Source organism: Bos taurus, chromosome 18 (genome assembly GCF_002263795.3).
Source record: "Bos taurus isolate L1 Dominette 01449 registration number 42190680 breed Hereford chromosome 18, ARS-UCD2.0, whole genome shotgun sequence".
NCBI lineage: Eukaryota > Metazoa > Chordata > Mammalia > Artiodactyla > Bovidae > Bos > Bos taurus.
Window position 1 is genome coordinate 44835840 of NC_037345.1, and position 13955 is coordinate 44849794.

Consider the following 13955-nt stretch of genomic DNA (forward strand, 5'->3'; position numbering starts at 1 on the left):
ATTTTGACTCAGAGTTTATTAGCTCTTGTTTCTGTTTGCTTTTTGGCACCTGTGATGGGTCTGGAGCCAGGATTTAGAACCTCTCGTTTATGGGCTGGTTAGCCCTTCAGGGTCAGTGGCCTGCGTCCACAGAGGCAGCTCAGAACGTGGCTCCTCTGTAGCCCACGGGCAGGTGATCTTATGGAAGACCCTGACGGGTTCTTGGAGGGAGAGGCAGCTGTAGCGCTGTGAGCAGCAGCTAGCCATGTATTACCCCTGCAGCCTCTGCATTTTTGCTGTCCCTGAATGCTGACAGAGCATACTGCTGGGACTGTTCCAGCTGCTTGAGGCTTCTGCCCTGTGACATGAACTGTTGAAGCCTACCACACTTTCCACCCTCATCTACTTCCACCTCTTGCCCCTTTGTCTCTTCTGGACATTGTCCCTCCACCCAGCTATCCACCACTCATCTCCCCTTTCTCCATTTACATTTTATGTTTTTGACTGCTTCCTTGCCCTCTCCCTGCTTCCCAAGGTGGGGAGAGGTACCTGGGGAAAGTGGCTGGCCGTGTAGAAGAAAGCAAGGGTGTTGGTTATAGATATTTCAGGAACACTGGGTTTGTAGGGTTGAGGCTGGGTGTGGACCTGCAGAGAGAGGTTTTTTGTTTTTATTTATTTATTTATTTATGGCTGTGCTGGATTCATTGCTTCAAGGACTTTCTCTGGTCGCACCAAGCAGGGGCTGCTCTGTGGTTGTGGTGCACGGGCTTCTCGTTGTGCCGGCTTTTCTTGTAGAGCACAGGCTCTGGGGCATGTGTGGGCTTCAGGAGTTGCATCTCCTGGGCTCTAGAGCACAGGCTCAGTAGTTGTGGTGCATGGGCTTAGTTGCTCCATGGCAACTAAGATGTGGATCTTGCCGGATCAGGGATTGAACCTATGTATCCTGCAATGGCAGGTGGGTTTTTTGTTTTTTGTTTTTTTACCACTGAGCCACCAGGGAAGCCCTGCAGAGAGAGGTTTTGATTCTTCCTCTCTGTCATGTTGGAGAAACCATCACCAGTTCCCTTGTGGCACTTCTGTTGTGGGCAGATAATCCCTCAGACTTCAGACCACTCACTCCAACTGGAGCAGAATACAGACTGCTCATATCAGGTACATCAGACTGCAGGTACATCACTTTGGATTTATTTAAATGGCCAGAGAGTACCCTCCTTTGATGAGACGATGGGGTATAATTGTTGCTTTAAACAGTTGATACAGCCATTTTCAGATATGACTTAGGTGTCATGTTTCTTTTAGGTGGAGACAATTTGTGCTTCCAACCAAATGCATTCTTGAATCTAGTTATACATGTTTGTATCAGATCTTATCGAAATAGAGTACAGATCGCAGAGGCATCCCCATCATCCAATAGAAATAATGTTTGTAACATAATTGTTAAGGAAGCAAGACATGAGAAAACAAGTCCAGTGTGAACCCACTTAAATGCTGTGTCAAAGATCTAGATCTGAAAATAGAAATACCAGCAAGGCCCTGAGGAGTAGGATTAGCTGTGCAGTTCTGTGGGCAGGAGAGAAGCAAAGGAAGGTGGCTCTATCCACTGCGTGTCTTGAGGGAGAAGGAAGGTGAACATCCTGTGCAGAATGTCTGTTTACAAGAGGCAGGCCAATGGTAGGGAAGGGACGTCAGCAGTGTACTATGCAAGGGTGTGCCCCCAGCCCCTCGACCAACCCAAGCCATGGTTGGGTTCCCTGGCCCTTCCTTTACCTTATGGTTCAGAACCACAGCCTGAGTGCTCCTCACAGACCAAGCTTGGTGGGTGCTTGGTGAACCAATCACTGATGAAAAAGAGCAGAGAAGTCAAAAGCAATTTTCTTCTGTTTTCCATTGTCAACCAACAAAACGAAGAAAAGAGTGTATTTGGCATTATAAGAATTGCAATTTGGAGCTTTAGTCATGGTCCAGTGGTTAAGAATCTGCCTTGCAATACAAGGGACACGTGTTTGACCCCTGGACCAGGAATATCCCACACGTTTCAGAGCAAGGACGCCCATGTGCCACAACTACTGAGCCCACATTCTGCAACTCCTGAAGTCCACACACACCCTAGAGCCCATGCCCTCCCACAAGAGAAGCCACCACAATGCGAAGCCCATGCATTACCACAAAGAGTAGCTCCCACTCACCCCACCGCAACTAGAGAAAGCCCATGTGCAGCAATAAAGACCCAGTGCAGGCCCCCAAAATAAATAAATAAATAAATCTTAAAGAAGTTACAGTTCAGAAGACACAGATTTGAGTATAATGGAAAGAGTGTTCCAGGGAAGAGAATCAGGGGCTTATGAAGACAAATGCCATGAGGCTATATTCTGACACAAGAAAGGAAATAGTTGTCCTTTAGGGATGATGGTCGCGAGTTGTTTTAGGGTAAGGGTCTGATAGATAGGCTGTCATGAGTTATATTTGGGTAAGGGTAATAAGCATTGAGTTTCTGGCAGATGTTTTGAATGCCTTCATTAGGATAGTGAGTGGTCAGAAGGTCAGACTTCACTGCCATGCTGTGCTTAGTCACTCAGTGGTGTCTGATTCTCTGTGACCCCATGGACTACAGCCTGCCAGGCTCCTCTGTCCATGGGGATTCTCTAGGCAAGAACACTGGAGTGGGTTGCCATTTCCTTCTCCAGGGGATCTTCCCAACCCAGGGATTGAGCCCGGGTCTCCCACATTGCAGAAGGAGTCTTTACTGTCCGAGCCACTAGGGAAGCCCTTGGAGTCCAGAAGATATAGACACTATAGACAGATAAGGGGATCTTATGGAAGCCTTGCATAAGTTACACTTTATCAGTGGCCTTCCAGCTCCATTTTAGAGAGCTCTCTTAGTAATAATGACTGTATTTGGATTTTCCTTTTATACCATCTTTTCCTTTTTTCTTTTAATAATTTTTTCTGATTTTAAAGTTCACATTTTCTTTGAGGAGCATGAGCATCTGGGAAATACAGGAAAGTTTAGAGAAGAAATAAAAATTGTCCACAATTCCAGCATACATAAATACACAAAAATACTAACCATGGTTATTTTCTTGCCATTTGAGAAAATTTTTTAACAAAATTGAATCACTTACATGGCTTTGTATCTCTTTCATTTAACATTATGTTGTGTTTCCCCCATCAGTATTCTCCCAGGACATACTTTGTAATTGAAACTGAGTCTCCCCGCCTCCTGAAACCAAGTTCCCTTACTGAGTTTATGATAAATCTCTCCACAACTTTACTCCCTTTCTTAACCTCCTCTGATCTCAGTCCTATGCTAATGGAACACTAATCAACCAGAGTCAGATGACTAAAATTGCTGTTGTTGATAACCTCATTAATGTAGTAAACTTGCTATTATAGGTGTCATTGTGAAAGGTTGTTGTTGAATCACGTGAAGACACCGGGATTGTTGGCCCCTGGAGGAGAAGAATTCAATCTGGGGCCAGAGACGACGCTTGATTGCTCAGAGCTTTTGTGTAATAAAGTTTTATTAAAGTATAAAGGAGATAGAGAAAGCTTCTGACACAGGCATCAGAAGGGGGCAGAAAGAGTACCCCCTAGTGTTAGCAATGAAGTTATATACTCCAGTGAATCCAAAGAATGTCTGGAGGTTGTAAAGACCTCACCAGACCTACTGCCATAATTTACATTTTAAGATAGCAGAATTAGCCAGAAGTTTTAATCCAGAGACTGTCCTCAGGCAGGATACATTATTGTTATATAATCCTTGTAAAGACCAGGTCTACTCCCATAATTTACATTTTAAGATAACAGAATTAGCCAGAAGGTTTAATCCAGAGACTGTCCTCAGGCAGGATGCATTATTATTATATAATCCTAAGGAATGTAGAGAAGGAAAAAAAAGTTTGTCCTTCCTTCCTCCTTGAGAATTCCAGACCCCTCTCTCCTTGGGGATCCCTAGACTTCTTATCAACCTGCCTAGGAAATAACTCTCTGAATTGTTAAGGTACAAACTCAGGTTGTTTCTCCAGAGGAAGGTGAGCTAACAGATCCCTGAGGCATGGACCACGTGGCCAGAGAATTGTAAACCAGAGACATATCCTACAGAGAAGGCAATGGCACCCCACTCCAATACTCTTGCCAGGAGAATCCCACGGACAGAGGAGCCTGGTGGGCTGCAGTCCATGGGGTCGCTAAGAATCGGACACGACTGAGCGACTTCACGTTCAATTTTCACTCTCATACATTGGAGAAGGAAATGGCAACCCACTCCAGTGTTCTTGCCTGGAGAATCCCAGGGACGGGGGAGGCTGGTGGGCTGCCATCTATGGGGTCACACAGAGTCGGAAACGACTGAAGTGACTTAGCAGACATATCCTAACTCCCCAAACTACTATTTAAAAATGTCACAAGGTGATGATTAATCCCTCTTTGTTCTTCCCCTTAAAAAAATCCCCTAACTCAAAGACCAAGTTGAAGGGACCTGAGGCTTGCCTCCCACATCCTTGCTTGACACCCTGCAATAAGTCTTTCAGTTCAGTTCAGTTCAGTCGCTCAGTCGTGTCCGATTCTGCGACCCCATGAATCACAGCACACCAGGCCTCCCTGTCCATCACCAACTCCTGGAGTTTACCCACTCATGTCCATCAAGTCAGTGATACCATCCAGCCATCTCATCCTCTGTCGTCCCCTCTTTTGGCTCCATCCCTTCATTCTTTCTGGAGTTACTTCTCCACTGATCTCCAGTAGCATATTGGGCACCTACCGACCTGGGGAATTCCTCTTTCAGTATCCTATCATTTTGCCTTTTCATACTGTGCATGGCTTAGTCTCATTGAGTTAGACAAGGCTGTGGGTCAGTGTGATCAGATTGACTAGCTTTCTGTGATTATGGTTTCAGTGTATCTGCCCTCTGATGCCCTCTTGCAACACCTACCGTCTTACTTGGGTTTCTCTTACCTTAGACGTGGGGTATCTCTTCACAGCTGCTCCAGAAAAGCACAGCCGCTGCTCCTTACCTTGGACGAGGGGTATCTCCTCACGGCGGCCCCTCCTGACCTTGAATGTGGAGTAGCTCCTCTCGGCCCAGCCTCCGCTCCTCGGGCGTGGGGTGGCTAGTCTACAAATTTACACTGTCAGAGTTTGGCTTTTTTGGCTTGGGGCACAAGAGGCCTTTACTTCATTACACATATGCTGCAAAGTATTTTTCAAAAAAGAAGTATGCATCCAGCTCTTTATGTTATACAGCCGCTTTCCACTATTTCACACATGGTGGTGTGTATATGTCAATACTACGTTCTCAATTCATCCCACCCTCCCCTTCACCTGCTGAGTCCACAAGTCCATTCTTTACATCTGCCTCTCTTTTCCAATTTAATTATTTTTTTTAACCAGTGATAATTGCCATTGGATAAATTCCTCGAATTGGAAAGAATGAATCAAAAGCTATGCACAATTTTAGGGTTTTTTTGTATCAAATTGCCACAATACTCTCTAGAAAGCTTTGCCTTAGTATACCTGCAGTGTGGGGGAGTGCCTAACAAAAGTGTTACACTGTTTTTGCCGTTCAATGGGTGAAAAGCGTTTGAAAACTATTTTGCCTGTCTTTGATGAAATTTCAATATTGATCATATTGCCCACTCCGTGAGTGTCCTTCACATCTATTGCCTATATTATTTGTGTGACATTCATTTTCTTGTTAATTTGTAAGAGCTCTTTACATAGAGGGACATCAGTTTTCTAATCTGTTAGAAGTTTGGGTCGGGAGTTCCAAATCCCAGGCCAAACACCATCCTTAGGCTACTTAGGCCGAAGACCCGGCGGTGCGCGTCGCTGAGAAACACTACTAACGGAGGTGTGAAGCCCTTCGCTCACAGCCCAGCCCTGTCCGGGGCCGGCGGACTGGCCACACCCTCGGGCTCCGCCCACTCGGCGCCGATAGGCGGCCGAAGTGCGCAGGAACGGAAGCTGGGCCGCCCCTCCCCCACCTGCTTCCGGCCGCGGCTCACTTCTCCCGCCTCCGCCTCCGCCGCGGCTCGTGGTCGTCCCGCCATGGCACTGTCGAGGGGGCTACCCCGGGAACTGGCTGAGGCCGTGGCCGGGGGCCGGGTCCTGGTGGTGGGGGCGGGAGGCATCGGCTGCGAGCTCCTCAAAAACCTCGTGCTCACCGGCTTCTCCCACATCGACCTGGTGAGGGCCAGGCGTGCGCGCGGGCTGAATGGCGGGCCGTGGAGCCGGGGTCGGGGGGCTTGGGGCCCGGAAGTCGGGACTGGAGCTGCGAGCACGGGGCCAGACCCAGAGGCCCCAGGGTCGTGGCTGTCCACGGGGAGGGAGGTCTTCCACAGCGACGGGGCGGGCCTTGCCGCACGCCGGGCCCGCTCCGCACGCTGAGGCCGAGGGCCCGGGTCTTCCGGGCGTCTTGCGGCGGGCCTCCCCCCATCCCACCCCCCCCACGCCCCGCCAATTTGTGGCGGCTCTGGGGAGTGGAGGAGCCCTCGTGCTTTCGCTTCAGAGCGGTATCCCAGTTTGAACGGGAGGCAAGAGATGGTTGTTTCCAGTCCCTTGAGGATGTTGCGAGTGTTCAATTCAAAGTCCCTCTTAACTCAATATCCAGAGCAGAGTATGGCGCGGTAATAACAATCAGGACCTACTGAGTGCTTGTCTCGAGCCCGACTCTCTCCTGAGGTTTTTACTCGCCTTAACGTATTTAATCTTCAGTGCTATCATAGGCTTTGTAAACGCTGTTTTCATCCCATTTTATTTTTAACAAGAGGAAAAGTGAGATGCAGTTTGGTAACTTACTTGGGGTCGCCAGGCAACTGGTAGGACTCCTTTGGGGCTTACGCTCCTCTCTCCTGGGTACAGACAATTTGCGTGACAATCATTTTTATTACCATAGATTATTTCGTTAAAGGTATTGGTTAGGATTTTAACTTTTGCATTGGTGTGCAGTGGCGAGAATCTACTGCAATTTTGAGTCAGGTTATTTCTGTTATGTAAACTTATGAGGTTTGGAGTTGTAACCTACAATTTGGTTGTGAGTTTATAACGTTTTAAGGTGTAGTGGAAACATGGAATTAGAGATGACCGACTGAACTAATAAATAAGTGACGAGGGAAAAGCATTTATGCATTTTCCTTTGGTTTTTATAGGGTTTGTCTTTGCATTCAGTTCTGTATCACAAATCCCAAATATAAATGTGGCATAGCTGATACTCCTTTAAAAGGTTCATTTTGTTACAGACATTGAGTTGGGACACCTGAGAAATAAATGTTGATCTTTTTTTATTTGGTTTGATTTTTGTAGTAATTTAGAAAGCACGAATAAAAAAATGTTATGTGATTATATGTACTGGTAATTTTCACAAATTATAGCCAAAACCATGGATGTTATACAGAACATTTGAATACCTTTCATATAAATTTATTGAAATGGAATGAAAGTGGTTGTAGTTATAATTATTTATTCTTCCCTTGTATTTAACGTCTAAACAGCAATTAGGTAAGACTTAAAACATGAGACACTTAACCTTGTGTAGAAGGTTCCCTCCACAGGCCTAAGGTAATAATTGTAAATAAAATTGTGGATGGGTAAGGACTTCTGAATTAAAGAACGTGGTAAAAATTCAATAAATCTGTTTGTCAAATATCATTAAAAAAAAGAATAAGGCACAGTTTATTATATTGGATTTGAAAGAGTAATTGATGAGATTTATAGAGAAGTGATGGAAATTGAAAGGAAAAAAAGAAAAAAATTTAATGCATTTTCAACATAATTCTGTGCCATCTGAGGAATTTCCTAACATATTTGCCAGGATGATTAAACAAGCAAATGAAGAAAAGAATCAGTTTTTTGAGGGGAGGGAGGATGTTATCTTTGAAATTAAACCTTTTTTTTAATATGTATTAAATTATTTAATCAATTTAACACTTTGGTATTAAGAGCCTTTTCTCCACTAATGTAGCAAATACCAAAAGTTTTGGGTTATGGATGCAGAGAATAGTGATATTTATTGCTCAAACATACCAGGAAATTGGTGATTTATCTGGTCTCTGTATTTGTAGATTGATCTGGATACTATTGATGTCAGCAACCTCAACAGGCAGTTTTTGTTTCAAAAGAAACATGTTGGAAGATCAAAGGCCCAGGTAATTGTTTTTCTCATATTGTTTCTATTTATCTGTTCATTATTATTTCTGCCCTTGGGGGATCTTCTATTTATGGTATTAGATTAACTTGGGGTTTCTAGTAGGAGGGAGAATATGGGGGAAGCCGTCTCTTTTTCAGCTGAGGGATTATGAAGAATAGAAAGATCTGTCTAGTAAAAGGACTGAAGGCTGTGCTCTCCTTTTTTTGTCTGCAGAGAAGATAAGTGCTTTTCCTGACCCTGTAAATGGTATCCCCTTCTTGCTTAAATTTCGGAGTGTTTACTTAGAGTGAGCCTTGTGTTCTGCGTTCCCCAGAGGTTGGCTTCTCCTGTATTTTGGGCAGGTGAAGCTACAACTTAGGCCATTGTTCACTTCAAAAGAAGACAGCGTCCCCTGAGTTCTTGCCATTCTGACCTTTCTTTAGTTCCTTGAATGTTCCATCTTGATTCAAGGTTTTGAAATACCTTTTGCCTTTGCTTTTTTCTCAGCCTTTTGCGTGAACTTTCACTCTTCTCCTGTTTTCATTTTTCACATTTTCTCTAGTTCTTTCCTAAATCTCTAAATCAGATCTTCCTTTCATTACAATCTCTGCTTTTTCTGTGTATCATTATCATAGTTTGTAGTTACGTTTATCTAGATGGTTATTTGATATATGTCACTTTTATTCACCAAGTGCCATATACAAATTCTGATATATGGAAGATATTTAGTAAATAGTCGTTGAATGGATGAATGATACTTGGTTAAAGCATTTAATACTTTTGCTGAAGCTGGCCATTCATGTACAAGTGTGTGTGAGAGGAGGCAGCTGTCCTGTTAGTTTATAAGTAGGTGTATATAGCTTAATCTTGTTGAAATTTTCCTGTTACATTTTTGTATTTTATTTTTAATATAAATATTATATAAGGTGAAGTAGCAGTTGTCTGCCATAAATAGATTTTGTATATAATTAGAATTGTTATAGTAATTTAGTACATTAGTAATTTAGTGTTTTTTGTTTTTCCAGGTTGCCAAAGAGAGTGTCCTGCAGTTTTACCCGAAAGCTAATATCGTAGCCTACCATGACAGCATTATGAAGTATGCTCTGATTATTATGTCACAAAATTGCATTTGCTCTGAATTTTTAATTAAACCTTCAAAGTATATTTTTATTAGCTAAATATATGAACTCAAAGTCATTCTCCTTTCTAAAAAAATGTTTTTCTGGAATAATGAAAATGCAGTAGGTTATGCCCACATAAGATAAGTGGCATTGTTTTAGCAGTATATTTGTATATACATATGTATATATTCATACACAGACACATATGGTTTGAATGATTTAGATAAGAAGTGAGATACTTTAATAAGAAGTGAGATACTTTAATACTTTCAATAAATCATAAATAACTTATGAAAACTTAAAAGGAACTTACACTCCTGTTTTAAAGATAATTCTATGAAAAATCATTATATATGATGATTCAGACCTTTCTAAATATATTACTCATTCCGGTCGACTTCAGCTACAGCCTTTCTAAGTTTAAAAGGTTCCCCCCACAAATAATTTGTTTATTAGGGCTGAGTTCTATAATATAACATTGGGGATTGTGATGGGGCAGTAATTCTGATGGTACAGAAGTATTCTCTGATCTCTACTTAGAATAAATACATAATTTTGGAGGTGCTGGGGCAAAGGAACTCTGTGTCTAAAATATCCTTTATCTGTAGTTGTTGTCTGGCTAACAAGTATAAATGGTATTAAAAACAATGAGTTCTTGTTTGAGGCCTGGAATTAAAGAAAGCCTTACGCTTTCTCAGGGAATTTATGTCTCCAGGTTCCTTTTAATTCTCTGGATGTTTGCTCTACAAGCTTGCTGATAGCCCTGCAACCTTCTTACCCTGTGTTGCTTTCCCAGTGCTGCTAAAAGCAGGGACCCTAGGGGCCTGAACCCTGCTGATCTTGACCATGTGAGGTGAAGCCACAGGCTAGGCAGATCCTGGGAATGTATTCTTTGTATGTTCCCAGGCACTTGCTGCCCCAGGAAGGCCTGGTGGGACTTGTAAGTCGTGCCAGTTTGGGTTTTCTGCTCAGTGCCCAAGGTAACTGGCCAAAAAGGATGTGTAGTTATTCACAGGGATTAAGGGGAAATAATTTCTTTTAAATCTGTTGATGGTATTTGGGAATAGTCAGACTTATGTATATATGGTAGAGACCCCTAATACCAGTTATTTTTGCACTGTTATTAGTTTAATATGCTTTTTAGTACCCTGTTTTATTCTGTAAAGCTCATGTATAAGGCCAGTTGTTTTGGTGACTTTTTTTTGTTTTACTTTGTAGCCCTGACTATAATGTGGAATTTTTTCGACAATTTATATTGGTTATGAATGCTTTAGATAACAGAGGTGAGATTATTTTAATAATTTTAAGTATTTCCTCTCTTCCGTAACAAGGTTGTTTATTCAATTAGTGTTAATTAAAATATTTCCTTACAAGTTAGATCTTAAAAGAGCTAAAGGGAAGTAAGATCAGGTTTAAAGATTGCCATTTGATTGTAATTTTAACTGGAACTGCTGTGAAATAGGGGAAGCTGAAATCACTAAAGAGGATGGCTGCGAATGTTGTGTGCATGTTTGTTTGTTCCGCGTTACCCCAGCACTTAAGCACAGTGACTCCCTTTGTTTATGTGGAGATCTAAGAAATATCAGGGTCCAGATTTCACCCAAGGCCAATTAAATCCGACTCTGTAAGTGCGACCTAATGATCATATTTTTTTCATAGTTCCCCAGATGATCTAAAGGGCAATTAGGGCTAAAAACCACTGATTTGAGAGTAAGGCAACAGGATGCCAAAGTTATAGAAGTCATGGCTCTTGAATTAGTTTTGGTATATCTGGTGCTGTGAGATACCAGACTGGCTCCTGTTGCATGTACACATTTTACACCATTTAAGCTTGTACAAGTTGGTGATATTTCATATATCAAATACTGTATAGCCAGTTATTGTTAACAGATCTGTGTGTCTGAAATGTGGAATGAAAATACTTAGTCCTTTTCTGTAATTACTTCCACATGTAAAAGTACATCTGTCAAGTGAGTTTGTAACAATTTCAGGTCAGAAATATCAAAAGAAAAGACATACAAAGTAGCATAAGAAAGAGGCAGGATAACTCTTTTAACCAGACTCATCTTTGTTCCCTTAATCTTGTTTACCGCCCCCCCCCCCCAATCTTAAACTGCCTTAATAGTTCCAAGTTGATATTCCGTATTCTTTGTTCACTTCCATGTATTGTCTGATAATTTTAGTAGAATAAGAGCAAGTTAAGGGCTTGTAAAAAAAACATTAAAACAATGTTTTAGCCAAGTTTAATAGAAGGTAGCCACAGCAGTAGAAGAGGAAGATGGCACTTTGGGATTAAAAAGTAGTATATAGGGGTGCTTCTCATATAGTAAATTTATAATACGAATTTCTTATGTTAGAAATTTTACTGTTGCCTGTCTCTTAAATGTCTATAACAGTTGTATTATTCTGGTCATAGTTGTAAGAGAATTGTACATGAAATAAAAACAATAGAAAATGGTTTGGGTAAATTTGATTCTGATTACAGGTAACTATGTAATCTTTTTTTTTTTTTCCTATGAACTCCTGTTAACTAGTATTTTTCTTCCAGCTGCCCGCAACCATGTTAATAGAATGTGTCTAGCAGCTGATGTCCCTCTTATTGAGAGTGGAACTGCTGGTTATCTTGGGCAAGTAACCACTATCAAAAAGGTAAAGAACATCTTTTTGTTTATTTTTGCTCCCCAAATATTTATTTGGGACCTTAAGGAGGGAATGCTTATTTATATTTATTTGGGACCTTAAGGAGCCAAAGAATGCTCAAACTACTGCACAATTGCACTCATCTCACACGCTAGTAAAGTAATGCTCAAAATTCTCCAAGCCAGGCTTCAGCAATATGTGAATCGTGAACTTCCTGATGTTCAAGCTGGTTTTAGAAAAGGCAGAGGAACCAGAGATCAAATTGCCAATATCTGCTGGATCATGGAAAAAGCAAGAGTTCCAGAAAAACATCTATTTCTGCTTTATTGACTATGCCAAAGCCTTTGACTGTGTGGATCACAATAAACTGTGGAAAATTCTGAAAGAGATGGAAATACCCAGACCACCTGATCTGCCTCTTGAGAAATTTGTATGCAGGTCAGGAAGCAACAGTTAGAACTGGACATGGAACAACAGACTGATTGCAAATAGGAAAAGGAGTTCGTCAAGGCTGTATATTGTCACCCTGTTTATTTAACTTCTATGCAGAGTACATCATGAGAAACGCTGGACTGGAAGAAACACAAGCTGGAATCAAGATTGCCGGGAGAAATATCAATAACCTCAGATATGCAGATGACACCACCCTTATGGCAGAAAGTGAAGAGGAACTAAAAAGCCTCTTGATGAAAGTGAAAGTGGAGAGTGAAAAAGTTGGCTTAAAGCTCAGCATTCAGAAAACGAAGATCATGGCATCCGGTCCCATCCCTTCATGGGAAGTAGATGGGGAAACAGTGGAAACAGTGTCAGACTTTATTTTTCTGGGCTCCAAAATCACTGCAGATGGTGACTGCAGCTATGAAATTAAAAGACGCTTACTCCTTGGAAGGAAAGTTATGACCAACCTAGATAGCATATTGAAAAACAGAGACATTACTTTGCCAACAAATGTCCGTCTAGTCAAGGCTATGGTTTTTCCTGTGGTCATGTATGGTTGCGAGAGTTGGACTGTGAAGAAAGCTGAGCGCCGAAGAATTGATGCTTTTGAAGTGTGGTGTTGGAGAAGACTCTTGAGAGTCCCTTGGACTGCAAGGAGATCCAACCAGTCCATTCTGAAGGAGATCAGCCCTGGGATTTCTTTGGAAGGAATGATGCTAAAGCTGAAACTCCAGTACTTTGGCCACCTCATGGGAAGAGTTGACTCATTGGTAAAGACTGATGCTGGGAGGGATTGGGGGCGAGAGAAGGGGACAACAGAGGATGAGATGGCTGGATGGCATCACTGACTCGATGGACGTGAGTCTGAGTGAACTCCAGGAGTTGGTGATGGACAGGGAGGCCTGGTGTGCTGTGATTCATGGGGTCGCAAAGAGTCGGACACAACTGAGCGACTGATCTGATCTAAGGAGGGAAGAAGTAAACTTTGGCTATGTATTACATGGGTTTGTCAGCCTCCAGAATGTAAGGATTTTTTTTTGTGCTCCTCTAAAACTTAGGATGCTATAAAGGTACGAAAGAGTACAGGCAAAGATCTTATGTATTAAAATCCTTGCATGTATTAAAATGTAGCTTGTGTCTTAAAATCCTTAGGTTGGCAAGCATAAGAGACTACATGACATGTTGATGTATGCTAAACCAGCTTCTAAAAAGTTAGTTTTGGCTAGAGTCCAGATTTATAGTCTAGAGTACTTTGAAAAAAATTTTTGGTCTATTTGTGAAGTATTTCAAGTATTTAGATAAAACTAAAGAGTAAGAACAAGTACCTGTATGTTCATAACTCAGTTTTCTATAATCTTAGTATTGTTATTCATTTTCTGCTCAAATTTTTTTTCTCTTAACTTCTTTTAAGAAATTAAACAGATACATTGGAAGAATCATTTGCAGGTTTTAAAACTAAAAGAAACTATATACTCTACTTGAAATTTGATACTTTTGTCTGTTCGGCAATTTATCCAAACCGAAAATTGTGGCTCTGCTTCAATTGTTTTTAGTGTTTAGTATTACTCTTTGGGAGTTTAATTCATATCATTCTACAAAGACTTGTAAATATTAATTTATGAGGGATGCACTGCTTGCTATATGGCTGGCCTCAA

At 41.8% G+C, this 13955-nt stretch overlaps 1 protein-coding gene across 2 annotated transcripts in view; it reads left to right on the plus strand.

Moving 5' to 3' along the window:
* The first annotated feature begins 5958 nt into the window (after positions 1–5958).
* Positions 5959–13955, plus strand: part of UBA2 (ubiquitin like modifier activating enzyme 2) — a 30700-nt gene continuing 22703 nt past the window's right edge. The window contains exons 1-5 of one of the 2 annotated variants that reach the window (XR_812760.4): positions 5959–6162; positions 8037–8120; positions 9127–9197; positions 10441–10505; positions 11771–11871. Coding sequence is in view for 1 of the 2 variants with exons in the window: in NM_001083381.1 (NP_001076850.1) it covers positions 6025–6162; positions 8037–8120; positions 9127–9197; positions 10441–10505; positions 11771–11871 (459 nt within the window). In the remaining variant the exon portion in view is untranslated. The remainder of the gene's footprint in view (positions 6163–8036; positions 8121–9126; positions 9198–10440; positions 10506–11770; positions 11872–13955) is intronic. The other variant, NM_001083381.1, reaches the window with a different exon arrangement.